The sequence below is a fragment of the Miscanthus floridulus genome, chromosome 8 (genome assembly GCF_019320115.1).
Source record: "Miscanthus floridulus cultivar M001 chromosome 8, ASM1932011v1, whole genome shotgun sequence".
NCBI classification, from domain to species: Eukaryota; Viridiplantae; Streptophyta; class Magnoliopsida; order Poales; family Poaceae; genus Miscanthus; species Miscanthus floridulus.
The window spans coordinates 174,893,007-174,908,340 of NC_089587.1; the positions used below are offsets into that span (position 1 = coordinate 174,893,007).

Consider the following 15,334-nt stretch of genomic DNA (forward strand, 5'->3'; position numbering starts at 1 on the left):
CATAGGTGCGTGACTCCACCCACTGAGTCAATCTATTTAGATCTTAATTTATGAGTTTAATGACGTTCTATGAATCCTTAGCTAGTATATATAAAAGCTGGAAATTATTTCGTTCACCTAAAAATGAAGTCCGTGTCAACAATTTGGGATGGATAGGCACTATGTAGCCAATTTAATTGTTATAAAACCTCTATTAGCAATATCTCTGTAAGATGGGCCCTTGTACGGAAACAGCATACTAAAAAATGAGGTGCTTTCAGACATATATAGCTACTTCCTCCTATCACAAATATAAGATCATCTATATTTGTCTTAACAAGTAAAACATTTAAATTTTTTACTAGGATATCTATAAGAAATATAATATCTCAAATAAAAAACTACATATTGTCAAATTACTTTTATAATGACTCTATGTAAAGATTTAAGTCATTGATGTGCCAAGTGAAATAAATGATTTAGGACAAACATAAATAATATTTGTGATTAAGGGAAGCATTTGATTTGGTGTTGTCCGGACAAGGTCATCAAAGGTGTCTAGAATGGTTTCATTGGCGTGGACAAAGGAAGACAAAATCGATGCTCGATCAATCATAGTCAAAGGTATTTTGAGTTTGTGTGTAGAAACAAAAAAAACCAATCAATTGAGATTTGTGTGTGATATATGCCGACGATGTGGCATTCTATTTGAATATAACTGGCTATGTTGGCGTGTCGGTGGGTATCTATATTGCCACACGCGTAGGTACACCATGTCTTAGATTGTTGTGAGCACTAAAAATTAGCAGCTAAAATTAGTACTGATGGATCCAAACAGACCTGCTAATTAATAAACCTGCTAATTATTAGCTGTAGGACTGCTAACTATTAATTCAATTAGTAGGTTTGAAGTTACTAATAGGTGCTAATAGTTTATATGCACCTTCAATTCACTATCCAACCATCTATTAGCAGGTGGATCCAAATAACTCTCTGCTAAAAATTAGCTATCTAAAAATTAGAAACTATCAATTAGCTAGCTAAAAATTAGCAGCTATTAGGTAGCTAATTTTTAGTGGTAATAATGGATCCAAACCGGTCCTATATACATATATAATCGGATGCTACGTATGCTGATTATTAATGAAAAGCATGAGGTATATGATGATCATCCGTTTATATGTGTGTCGAGTCAACACTCTTCGAGGTTTCCAATATAAATTGGAAACTACTCAAGCACCGCTACCACAAAATTGCCAATCACCATCAGTTTCAAAAGCCCATCACTGCTGGATTTTACAACCAAGTAATGTGTTGTCGGTAATAATAGATACATACTTTCATTGCCGGTGCTACAACTCGCAGTGATGAGTCTTTAAATAACAAAAGAAGAATTAAGAAGAAAACAACCGGATTTTCTCACTTAGCTGCCACAGCTCTAATTACGGTCAGGCCGCTAGTGACGCGAGCCACGCACACAGGGAGAGGAAGTTCACCATATTCAAAGGCCAATTCATCCGCATCACACGAGAGGGAGAGATTCAACACATCGCAAAGAGAGAGATGGAGAGATTCAACACATCACAGATCGATTCACCACATCACACACACACAGAGAGGGGGAGACTAAACACATTATCGATTCATCCACGCTTCACCTCGCCTGTCCGTTGCCCATGTCAGGGAGCACCGCCTGCGCCCTCGTGCCCCGTGTGCGTGCACCGGCCAGGGAGAATGCTCGTGCTAGAGTGGGGAAAGGGGAGGAAGAGAGAGAAGGGTAGGAGGAGAGCGCACGAGATCTAGGGAGCGGATGGAGACCGGGAGGGGGGAGGGAGAGGGAAAGATAGGCGGAAAGAGAAGGATAAGGAAGAGAGGAGCGGACGTGAAAGCTGCAGGAGTTAAACGCGTTGCAATAAAATTTCAGCTCCGGAGGCAACAGAATCACCGCCCGATTGGTAATACAAGTCAACAATGATTATCATTGTTAGGTTGTATCACCAACCAACAGTAATAATTTTTTCTGTCACTACCGGTTAGTTTTAAAATTCGACAATGACGCCCTTTTTGCTTACAAACCACCGGTGATACTCTTATAAAGTTATAAGCGACGGTTTTAAATTTCTGGCAATGATGAACCAGTTGGGATTGTGTTTTTTCAGTAGGCCTGTTCTTAAAAAGTCAATGGTGGGCGGCCCGGCCCTTATCTAAATATAGCAAAAGTACATTTTTATGAAACTACATTTCTAGTCTAGATATATAAATCTCATTGTACCGTTTTCAAATATACAAATTAACACTAAAAATAATTTGTAACCAAAGCTTAAAATTGTTGGCATATATAATTAGGACAATCTAAGACGTCACCTGTTCTTTAATAAAGTGGAGTGTGTATACGTAATTGAGGATCAAGCACATTCCTCTATAAAAGGGCCATTCATTCCCCTCCTCGGCTATGTACTTACAAGGTGCAAGAGAGCATGACGATGGTGGGCTTGATGGCTGTTCTGCTGGCTGTCTTTGTAGCCGTCGTCCTGGGCGCGATGGTGTTCCGCCACTTTGCGCCGCTGTTCCAGAACCCAGGCGTTCCCAGGGGGCGTTGGCCCCTCGTCGGCGAGACCCTTGGATTCCTCCGGCCCCACGCCTCCAACACCACCGGCGCCTTTTTGCACGACCACGTAACCAGGTATGGATCGGTGTTCAAGGCGCACCTGTTCGGCGCACCGACTGTGGTGTCGTGCGACGCGGAGCCGAACCACTTCGTGCTGCAGAACGAGGCGCGCCTGTTCCAGTGCAGCTACCCGGGCTCCGTCCACGGCATCCTCGGTGGGTCTTCCATGGTGGTCGCGCCCGGCGAGCACCGCCGCCGCCTCCAGTGCGTCGCCCTCGCGCTCGTCGCGTCCACCGGGCTGAGGCCTTCCTACCTCGCCGACGTTGACCGGGCCGCGGCCAGCGCCGTCGCGTGCTGGCGGCCAACGACGGGCCGTAAGGTTCTGCGACGAAGCCAGAAAGGTAAATTACTGAATGTTGTACCAATGGATGCAGTGAAATTTTTGTATTTTGGTCTCTTTTGAAAACAATTTTTAGAAAAATACCTACGCCAAAACATTTTCTGAAAATAGACCATTTTTAGGCGTCTTAGCACATGACGCCGAGATATGAGGCTCGGCGTCGAGTGACACGACGCCGAGGTATTGCCACGTCACGGACGACCGGGGTCGTCGGCGACACGGTGGCGCGTGGGGTCCCAGACGTCGGCGTCGTGGCAGCCAACGCCAAGGGCCCAACCTCAGCGCGGCTGGACGGCGCGCCGAGCTATTGGCACCATCCGGAGCGCGGCCGAGGCGGCCCAACAACGCACGGTGGCCCAGTAGCTCGGCGTTAGGTCACTTAACGCCGAGCCTCCAGACCTCGGCGCGGCCCGACTCAACGCCGAGGTCTGGTCCCTTGAGGCCGAGGCCCCCTTCTTCTTCTTCCCTCCCCTCCTCCTTTCCCCCACGGCTCCCAAATTCTGAAGACCGCCGGCTCCCAAATCCCCCACGGCCCCCACGAAACTCTAACCCCCAAATACGACTCTAGGTTCCCGGATCTTGTCTCCCGAAGCTTCCTCGAGGTAATGGTCCCTCCCCTCCTCCAATCTATCCGCGTAGATGTGCTTGCATTGTCTCTAATCATGTGGAATCATGGGTGTATGATGTTTTGGTATATTTGTGTTTGCATTTGCAAAATGTATGGCTTAGGATGATTGAGTGCATTGTTGTTTAACTGTTTTATGTGCTGAACATGTTAGGTTAGTTTGGTTTCTAGTTATTTTGGTCATTAGGGTTCTTTGTTTATTGTAGGTGTTATTAGGGTTAGTTATTTGTTGGTCATTAGGGTTAGTATGTATTTTATTTATTTGTTGGCCATTATATTTCAATTTTTTATGACCAAGGCGTTTTGCCAAGGTACTCCTCTTTCCCCTCTTTCATTTCATCCATTTAGATTCGTTTGTTTTTGAACTTGGCATTATAGGTTTGGTTCATGTTCATGTCATTTGTGCAATGTATGGTGGTTCAAATGATTGAATGACCCAAATGTATGGTTGTTGCTGTTGTTGTTGTTGTATATGTTATGGTTTATAATAATTGAGTTAAATTTTGTGTTTGTTGGGATTCAAATTTGCTTAGGGTTTGTAATGAAAAGCTTATTTGGGAGGTATGGTGATTTAGTGTTAGTAGCTTTACATTCGTTGCAAGGTACTTTGGATTGATTTTTTTTCTACGTAATGTTAGGATGCCAAGGCGTGGTAAAGCTCGTATTCTAAGGTAATCCCAATGTTTATTCATTATCTGTGCAACAAATAGAAAACCCTAGGTTTAGGTTTGGTTCTCCGTTAATATGACTAAATTCTTTCAATTGTAGCTATGGTCGCCAGAGGGCAAATCCCTACGACCTAAAGCCTCTCCCTGAAGGTGTTCCTCGACCAATGTGCTTTTGTGGTGATCCTTGCAAGGTAGACATATCTGAAGATGAGGAAACATATAGACAGAGGTACTGGATGTGTCCCAATTATGCATGGGAACCTACAAAGCAACAGCGCCGTGCATCGTTTGTGAGGAATTTTTATTGTGTGTTAATTAATTTTCTTATGATATTAAGTATTGCTTATTTATTTGTTTTGTAATAATTTGTTTTTCTTGCAGACCGTTCCACCACTGTGTGACTTTGAGCAGTGGATTGACACTGAGATCAAGGAGTCGGACAAGCAGCATCTAGAAGGACTGAAGGAGTGGGATGCGGAGGTTAAGGAGAGGTTTGAGCAGAGACGCAGACTGGAGGCTATAGAAAAGGAGCATAAGGAAGAGGAGGAAAGGAGGCGTGTTGCTGCGTACAGGGCGGAGAGGGAGAAGAAGCTTGAGCATGTGCGCCGAGCGAAGGCAGCGATGGAGGAGAATCCTGATGCCCAGAGGAAGGGAAAGTGGCCTCGTTGCACTCAGTAGGTATTTGGTTTATTCACGAGCGATGTCGTGTAGCCCTGGACTTTTTTTACTATGTTGTAATGCACTCTGCTTTTATTTCAGATGAACTTATTCCCTGGACTTTTTTTATTATGTTGTAATGCACTATGCTTTTATTTCAGATGGTCTTATGCCCTGTACTTCGTTAACTATCCTAAGACTGTAGTGCTACTGTTTGTATCACTGAAAAGGCTACTTGTGCTGTTGCAGTCACTGAAAGGGCTACAAGTACTGTTGCAGTCAATGAAAAGTCTATTTGAAAACTCACTGAAAAGCCTAGATTCGTTTACTGTTGTATCCGTATACGCAGTGAATTAATATCAGAGTGATGTACTGCATTTAGATGAAGTGACAAAACACAGGTGTAGCCTTTTCAGATGAAATGACCGGTCATGGTTGTAGGCTTTTCAGATGAAGCGTCTAGCCTTTGCAGATTCAATAAATGAGTACGCACACAAGTTTTTTGTCAAGTAGCATTCATGGTGAACCTGCCTTCATCTCTATATATAGTGGTCCATGTCTTGCTCCACATCCACACAACTTGTTTTCTGGTTTAGTTTTAGGAAATGTCGAGCGGAGGTTCCTCGAGTGGAAAGGGTTTCAGCGGAGGGAGAGGAAATGGGGTGAGGAAGGGACCTCCGATTGTGTGGGAGGGTTCTCTGGGTCCTGATTCTTTTGAAGAACCAATAGAGGAATTTCCTTTGGAGAGGAAGAGTGACTTCACCCGTGAGAGACCTCTTAGATCATACGACAAGCGCATTAAAGATTGGCCAAAATGCCGCCACGGTTTGGATTGCGTTGTGCAGATGTACAACGACTGTGACGGTGGAGACCGTCGTTTCTTTAGATGCCCGCGAGGATTTGTATTTCCTTTGAACTCTCTCCTTTTTTAGATTTGCATTTGGTTTCTAGTAGTACTTATTGGTAGATGGGTTTTCAGGATTCAAGCTGTCTAGATAACTGTGGCTTCACTAGATGGGTCGACCCTCCGATCCTCCTATCTATCCCCATCAATAGTACATCACATATCTACAGGGATGCATCTTTGACCTAGAGTATGGCCCTGGAAGTGGTAACAGGGACAAGTCGGATGACGACAATAGCAATGATGCAGAGGAGGCACTATGCAATAATTTGTACTGCGAGTGCCCGTACCATAAGAAGGACGGGCCTCCTTCTCCACCGCCACCGCCACCGCCACCGCCTCCGTCAACTGGAGGATACTATGGGGAAGGCGCAACTCAGTTCAATATGTGAGAGCATTATTAGGACCAACCTTTGTTAGTCAATCCGAATGTGGAATGCTTGTATGAGTTGTTCTTTTCAATCTCCTAAGGCATGCTAGGTTTAGTTTGCAACATGCCATTGTTAGTTTTCATGTGAGTGTGTACCCTTTGCAATGTTTGTATCACTTGTTTCTTTCAATCCCCTAAGGCATGCTAGGTTTAGTTTGCGACATGCCATTGTTAGTTTTGATGTGAGTGTAATCGTTGTGCATTCGCTATTTCATAAATTGCAGTTTACGTACCTCTAAGTTTCATGTACTATGGTTGATTCCCAAACTGAAAAAAAAGATTTGACTCTCTAAAAATAGGGGATTGAAATCGAACCAACATTCGGTTTTTCCTGTAGGAACAAACATAAATATAGCATGTCTACTCTTATTAGTATAACTCGTGTTAGTAGAAGAGGAATCGTTGAGAAAGATTTTTCATTTGAATCATGCAAATAGGATTGCAAACCAAAGGTTTACAAGACCTCTGTCTTTAATACTTTATTCTTTCTATTTTATGATTCATAGGCTCGGCGTCAAGTCGGACAACGCCGAGATAGAAGGCTCGGCGGTGAGTCGGCCCACGCCAACCCTAGGGTTCGGCTCGGCCGTTTATGAGTTGGGCTGAGGCTCGGCGTCGAGTCGGCCCACGCCAACCCTAGGGTTTGGCTCGGCCGTTTGCGGGCTGAGGCTCGGCGTCGAGTCGGCCCACGCCAACCCTAGGGATCACAATGTTCGGCACCAGGTTTGGGCTGAACCGCGGCACTTAGTCGACCCACGCCGAGGTTAATGGCTCGGCGTCAATTTACGGCACGCCGAGGTTGGGCACCTCGGCGCTTCGAGGCAAAGGAATCTAGTATGCACCAGTGGTCAGCGTCAAATGACTAAACGCCGAGGTGCCCACCCTCGGCGTGTGTTCAATTGACGCCGAGCTCCTGGGTTCACCAAAATATATCATCTCTTCTTTGATTTGCTTCACTATTGCCCACTACTCTAATCAGCTGACGATGACCTTGTGCCAACAACGGACCTGAGCTCGCTAGCTCCCCGAGTCTCCTAAGCCGCTTCGTCCCCTTTACGTGCTTGCCATGTCACCGTGGATCCAACAGAGGTTGATCGTAACATGGAGGATGAGGATGATGACACTCCTTCTTTCTTGTGAGTTACGACGGAGGCCCTCTCTTGATAGCTGGAAACATGAAACATGGCGACGTTCCACATTTGGGGAATATCGTTATGAGGACAATCACATTTTCATTCTAGAATTTCACATAACAAATGACCACACCGACATACGCATTCATTCAACATCCATACATACATAAGGTCCAACACATTCAACATCCAACATAGTCCAACACATTCAACATCCAACATAGTTCATACATATGCTTCATCAATAAACCAACATAGTCCAAACATAGTACAAGGTCCATACATAGTGCATTACATAAGGTCCAATGCATACATAGTCCATGCACAAAATATAGCATATGAAGTCTTTGGATCTTTTATCGCTCCTTGTACCTTAACGTGGACGGCGAGCGTAACGCTTTCCCCTCCCAAACGGATAGGTACCTGGAGTGTACCTGTCCACTGGTCTGAGCGTCCTCTGTGGACGTCCAGAACCGGAGGGGCCTTGAGTTCCTTGGGGTGCATCTCCAAGCTGGGACATGCCAATCTCATCATACTCATGATCATAGTACTCTCCCTGTCCTTCATCATCTTCATCATCATAATGACCATGTCCTTGACCACCCTCTGCACTAGTTGCTGCACCATGTGAAGAAGAAGTCCTGCCACCATGTGCACCATGTGAAGATGAAGTCCCTCCAACATGTGCAGTAGAAGGTCCAGCACCAAGCTGTTGTGGGACTGCCACATTCGAGGAACGTCTACATCCAAGGCGTGCAGCTACCTTTCGGAGGCGATGCATGGCACGCTGCATTTTGAAAGCACTATTAGTAAGTGGGGTTGGTCGCAAAACTATATAAAGATGTAACATCAACTGAATGAGTGGAGACTACCTGAATGTGCTGTCGTAACATGGAGGCCTCATCAGGATCGCCCACAGGAATCATCAATGCCCTTCCTTGCTCGGCCACTGTCCTCATTATCTCCGTGCTCTATGCAACAAAAACAAGAATTGAAGTCTCCATGATAGCAAAGACCTCATAGATGGAAATAGTTGTATCACTTACAGCTCTGGCTAACGCAGGGGCGATCTCAACTTGCCTGCCTTCTCAGGTAGCTTGGTCATATGGGTTGTTGCCCTCATCCTCGCTCGCAATGTCAGCAATGTCTTGCTCCGTCCAAGCGGGCCTCAATTGAAGCCTTGTTCGTTGACCAAACCAAACAAGGTAATCATCGAATGCCTTGTCACGATGGACGGCGTGGATGCCCATGTTGTTCTGCTCCATCAACATCCACTCATCAATGTAGCGTTGGTGCTCCAGCTGCCAGTTGGTGATCTTCTTATTTTTTTGTCTGCTAAACCTGCAAATTTTACACCATAGCGGGAATATGAAGGCCTACTCAATGATTCATTCATGTGAACAAACAAAATATTGCATGTTACGTACTTGTGGAGCTGCCAACCGGTGGAGAAATCATCGGGCGAAGAAGGCTGTAGCCTACCAAACTGCCGTGCTACACGGTGAGGGAGATGGTACTCCACCGCATAGAAACAAATAAGGGGGGTCCTCATCGTCCAGACGTCCGTGTCTGCCATGCACAAGGAGCTCAAGTTGAGATCCGTGACTTGCCTCCGCCGATATGGGCGCTATTGAACCTGTACACAACGTCATCATCAACTAGTCGACGCTCAATTTGTGCACATATCCTCAATTAGGCCAAAAGGGTGGGAAACTTACATGCTGTGGCAAAAGGGTGTCCAGCTCGTTGGTGAAGCTGATGTACGCGTGGCGTGACACGTGGTAAGTTCCGTGGGCTCGCTCGTAGAGGTGTGCCACGGTAGGGGCGACAACTGCGTCTCCTTGAGGAAACCAAGGTTGTGGGGGATCAAGCTGATGCGGTCTCCCAACTGGAAGCCTCTCCCACATCCAAATCTGCAAAAAAGAGTGGAAAATTGCATGTTAATCACTTTTGTTAAGAAAAAACATTGAATTGTAGTGGAAACTTGTACAACTTTGCTTTATTACCTACAACAGTGTGATGCACCCTGACATTGTAGTGTGCGCGCCTCCAGGACGGCGGCATGCCTCGCAAAGCCGACGGTACAGGAAGGCAAGTATAGCCGAGCCCCAACACCTATTGCCGGCATCCTCCTAGTTCCCAAGGCACGGGATGTACATCCAGGACGCCGTGTCTCCAGTGCCGTCAGGGAAGAGAACCGTACCAAACATGTGCAGGACGTAGGCCCAACAGTAGTATGTCATGGTCTGGGCGTCTACGTTGGGTGGGCACTCCCGAAACTGCTGACGAAGCCACCTCAGGGACACCCCACTGCTGCGCCATTTCTTGCCAGCCTCAACTGCCGCTAGGGGCCATCCCAAGAAGTGCTCAACCCGCTGCTGCCATCCTTCAGACTCTGTGTCTCCTGTCACTGGGAATCCTCGGATTTTTACTCCAAGGATCATGGCAACGTCCTCGAGAGTGACCGTCATCTCCCCGCATGGTAGGTGAAAGCTGTGTGTCTCTGGACACCACCGATCTATCAACGCCATCAGCGCCGCTGGGTTGAAAGGTGGCGTGCCTCGACGACAAACACGAGCAACGGTAGCAAGGTTCGCCAACTTCAGGAGGGGCGTGTACCTCTCGTCGTAGACCATGGTCATAGAGGCCTCATGTGTCATTGGCCTCAGCACATTCAAAACCTGCAAAAAAAGAGAAGCATGAAAAAGTATTTGTTCATCTCACTTTATAAAGAGCATGGACTATAGACCAAAAGATGAACAACGCACTGTTTCATACGAATTGTTGAATATACCTCTCCGTTCTCGATCCTCCGAGCCCGGTGGTGCTCATCGAACCTTGGATCAAGAAGGAGAACCGATCCATCCTGCAACATAAGCAATGCCAAAGCATTAGTATAAGTTAAAGCATGTGTATGTGGTACGAAGTAACATAAAAATAAAAAAAAACAAAAGTAAACCAATGTACTATTACACAAAGCAATTCAAGTAGCTAGCTTGGTGGATACCTGTTGTCTAAGTAGTTCAGGACATTTTCTCTTATTGTGGCCCGGCTTATGGCAACCAGAGCAACGGCTCTTTTGGGTGTCCTCTACAAAATGTCTCCCAACCTTACTCGTGGTTGATCTACTTTTCGTGGCTCGGTCCATGTCCATCCTGAACCGCTTCCGCCGCCTAGGTCCTCTACTCTTTCAGAGTAAACTAAGATCAGCCACATACTTGGGACCATCATAAGTAGGCCATTGACTCTCGTCAAAAAATGGCTCGAACTGAGGATTCCAGGTGCTCATTAGGTTCCTCAAAGAGAACTCTGCGGCCATACGGGGAGGAACCTCAGCGTCAACACGTCTAAGGCGACAGGCTGTAATCATGTGGGAGCAAGGCCTATGGTATATGATCGGTTTTCCACACGTACACTTGTTCTCATTGATCACTACTTTATGTTTTTGAGCACCCCGGTCTTCACCACCAATGTTAGTTCCACCACCCTCTAGAATCTCATATCCATGGTTGATCGGATCGAAACATGAACCCTTCTGTCGTTTAGACTTTTTCTTTGAGAAAGCTAGTTCCTGAGATGCTAAAAGTGGCCAAGCTTTGCCTGCTGTCCATAGAGACCTCGCATGCTTCTTCCTCGAAACGAACCAAGAATTCAACTTGTAGAAGGTGAATGAGGCAATAGCAGTCATAGGCAGACCACGACAGCCTCTTAGAAGGCTGTTGAACATCTCTGCCATGTTACTAGTCATGAAGCCCCATCTCCAACCACCGGTGTCATATGTAAGTGACCACTTATCCTTCGACGCCATCAACTCGCTCAAGAATTGTCTGCCATCAACATTTGTGGCTAACTTCAGGGCATCTAACTTGTCTTTGAATAATTAAACCTCTTGCTGCCTGCAAACCTCCTCAAATAATTTGAAGTTGTCCTTTATGTGATCACGCCTTATAAGATTCTGAGCAAGGTGTCTGGTGCACCACCGGTGATGTATTTGGCCGTAACCAGGAATCTCTTGTTCTACGACATTCAGAATGCCAGCATGCCTATCGGATATCACACAAACATCACGTCCCAGACCAATTACCACTTATCTTACTAGCCTGAGAAACCAACACCAACTATGCGTGTCCTCCTTCCAAACAATCGCAAAGGCCAATGGCACAAGTTGGTCTTCTGCATCTGTCCCAATACAAATAAGCATTGTGCCTTCAAATTTCCCTGTAAGAAAGGTCCCATCAATTGAGACGACGGGCCTGCAATGCTTGAATGCTTCGATGCTCTGCCCGAACGCCCAAAACGTCCTTCCAAATACCTGGCTACCATTCCTTGTTTCACCCTCCTTAGGTAAATACTCGAAGTGTATCCCAGGATTTACAGCCCTCATTGTGTTCAACATTACAGGGAGGCGCTCATAAGCTTCTTCTCAATTTCCAAATATTATTTCCAGTGCACGTTGCTTTGCCCTCTATGCTTTCCCATACTTGACATAGTAATTGTACCGTTGGAAGATGATCTCAACCAACGCAGACACCGTAATGGTTGGCATATGCTTCACTACGGGGCATAACTGCCTTGCAATGAACCTAGAATTGAGCTGCAGATGGTTCTCTTCTGCCTCAGCAGTGGCACAAACATGTGGTTGCTTCACTGAGGTAATCTTCCATTTGTCTGCCTTCGTCTTCCTAGCACATACTCTCCAACCACACTGTTGTTTTTTACAAGCAACAGTGTACCTCTTCTCCTTGAATGAATTGATAACCCTAAAAGGTCGATTGTGTACAATGGAATACTCTTGCAACCATGTTTTCAAGCATACATGCATGCAGTTCGCTTCGGTGTGATCGTGGAGCAGGTGCTGGGTTTGGGGTCCGACGAACCGGTGACTGATGCTGCAGGACTACCAAACGTTCATGAAGGGCCTCGTCTCTTTTCCTCTCTCCATCCCTGGAACGCCATATGCCAGGGCTGTGAAGGTAGTTAACCACTCATATTTACTGCTTAATTCAAGAATTGTTATAGCACTTGTAGGAGTTTAATTGTAGTATATGTAGTACCCAATACCATTCCTATTCTGTTTAATTTATTTGACCATTTATTTAGTACTACAAGTATATATGTGTGTGGTCAAATCTTTGACCAAGATCCTTTTAATATATAGTGTACTACATATGTTTTCAGGAAATAAAATAATGAACTGATAATAACATTGCAGTACAACATGCATCATCAGTTGTCATTAAAATTTAATGCAGAATGTCAAAGGACGCATATTGAGTTACTACTTGTGACAGCACTATTCAGTTTAGATTTGAACTTCCTATATACAGGCAAGGAGCAGGATATCTCTCACTTTGGAGGGCATCATTGAGAGGAGGAAAGGCGGTTCATACAACAAGCAGCTTGCTGCTTTCCTCTACGTGCTTCTCTCAAGCAATGAACTGTCCCACGATGACAAAGTCTCCTTCGTGCTGGACACCTTGCTAGCAGGCTATGAGACAACATCAGTTCTGCTCTCCTTGGCCGTGTATTTCCTTGGCAAATCTACCCACTGCTTGGAGGAACTGAAGGTACATCGAATATAGCATTGATCACAGTTCGAGGCGTAGTTAGTTGTGTGCTGGTAATCTTGCCGCTAATTATTCTGATGAGGACGATGCTGCAGAGACAGCATGAGAGCATAAGGTCCGGCAAGGGGATGGGGGAGTTCTTGATGGCTGAGGACTACAAGATGGAGTATACCCAACATGTCTGTGAGATATGCATACATGGTCCATGTATTTAATCCATTATTCTGCTGTGAATTGCGATAAGTGTTTTTTGACGCTCAAGTGTGTTAAACAATCTATATGAATACAATTATACATGGTCTGATCCATGAATTTGCATTTTGGATGCATATGATGGCCGCAGGTTATCAACGAGACGTTGAGATGCGGGTGCCGCAACGTTGTCAAGTTTGTGCACCGGAAGGCGCGGAAGGATGTCAGATATAAAGGTATAATTAAAGATTTTTTTTGAACTATTTAGTTTCTCCAAATTAAGTGCAGACTGCCTTTTCCCTCCAATAAACCGTTTACCTAGTTGTATTGTTTTGTTTGTTTTCCTAATGCTGGCAGTGTTGCCTTCAGTTTATCCCTGCTCTAGATGTTAGTGATTATGTTTACTCCCAACGTTTTTAACTCCGGTAATGCTTTGAATCGGGCGTCCGTCCGCCCGGACGCTCCATTGCTGGGCCACGACGCCAGCCCAACAACCCACGCTCCTTTGCTTCTCAAAAAAAAAATTATACTCATCCACTTATTTCTATCCACTCGTTCCTCTTCCTATCGCTCTTATCCGCTCGCCTGCCGCCTTCGAGGCGCACCGCTCAGCCGCTGGCCTTGCCAAGCACGGCATGCGGCCGCCTCCGAGTCGCAGCGCTCGGCTGCAGGCCCTGCCAGGCGTGGCGCGCTGCTGCCCTCTCTAAGTCACGTGGCTGCGGCCTCCCCGCCGCTCGTGCGGCCGATGCCTCCCTTCCGCGACGTGCAGCCACTGCCGCCAGCCCGCCACCTACAAGCACCGTCGGGCCGCTGCCTCCGGTGAACACCACACACCGACGAGCCTCCGTTCAACCGAGCAGCAAGGAGATGTTGCCTTGAAAGCGCATGTACACAGACGGTTGATTCATCAAGTGACTCAAGTGATGATGAAGATGATGAAGTATCTTCCGGTGAGATTGGTGATGTTGCTTTGTTCATGAGGAAGTACAAGAAGGGGTTGAAAAGAGAAGGGTATAAGTTTGTGAAGAGAAGATTTCCCAACAAGCAAAAGAGGAAATGCTATAATTGTAGGAGCACGGAGCATTTCATTGCCGATTGTCCTTATGAGAACAAAGAGGACAAGAAAGACAAGAAGAAGAAGCACTACAAGAAAGATGACAAGATCCAACACAAGAAAAAGAACTATTCAGGTCAAGCTCATATTGGTCATGAATGAGATTCAAACGATGATAGCTCAAGTGAAGAAGAAATAAAGAAAGTTGCAACCATTGCTATCAAGAAGCGTTCTTGTTCACCAAAGCTCTTCACCAACTTGACCGATGATGAGGAGAGATCTACCCTCTTTTGTCTCATGGGCAAAGGAGAAAAGGTAAAACCAAAATCCAAACATAAACCCTCTCCTCCATCTAGTGATGAATCCGACATAGACTCTAGTGATGAATCTAGTGATGATGAAGTAAATAACTTGGTAAGTAAAATGGATAAAAAATCTAAGAACTTCCGTGTTCTGACTGTTTTCATAAGTTGATTAAATTTCAAAAAAAACCTATTCACCCTCCCTCTAGGCCACTTGCTAGATCCTTTTACATGCGCCAGCCGAACCACTGACCGCACCCGCCACTTTTTTCCCGCTGCGCCTCTGCTTTCCGCCGCCGTTGAGTCGCGGTCACGGTGGGCCAGAGAGCGAGCATCTCTCATCAATTCCTCTTGCCCGCGTCTCCGCCGTTACGTCCTCTTGCCGACCGCCCCCTCTCCACCTTGATTGCTGCCAGGCCGAGCTCCAATTTTGGAGCTTTGCTTCCGCCACCGCGCCATTAAGGCCTAGCCCACCTCACCGTGGCCAGCTCCAACCTTGTCATCTCGCGTCGAATTGACCGCACCACTAGCCCCGCCTAGAACCCCTCTTCATTGTGCGCACCCAAGTCACAACCCTATAGCCGCCTCCACGCCGCTAACACGGCCGTGTCGCTGCGGTTCGCCGTCAAGCTCGCGCGCGCGCACGCGGCCAGACTTGCTCAGGGCGTCTCCGGCCAGGCCACCGCGACAGGTAGGATTGTGGTGCATCACTAATGCTTACCCATCACATCAATTATCTGTTGCAAGCTGTGGCTCACCGAAACGCGGTTGCCGCCACTGCGGATCGCCAGCCACCGGGGAGAGCCCGCTCTGCT

General features: G+C 46.4%; 1 protein-coding gene across 1 annotated transcript; it reads left to right on the forward strand.

Moving 5' to 3' along the window:
- Nucleotides 1-2,456: 2,456 nt before the first annotated feature.
- LOC136470206 (cytochrome P450 724B1-like) lies at nucleotides 2,457-14,379 on the forward strand. Its single transcript, XM_066468127.1, has 6 exons — nucleotides 2,457-2,988; nucleotides 12,231-12,283; nucleotides 12,732-12,971; nucleotides 13,067-13,150; nucleotides 13,315-13,386; nucleotides 14,059-14,379. The coding sequence occupies exons 1-6, from the start codon at nucleotides 2,457-2,459 to the stop codon at nucleotides 14,377-14,379; spliced, it is 1,302 nt and encodes a 433-aa protein (XP_066324224.1).
- Nucleotides 14,380-15,334: the final 955 nt, after the last annotated feature.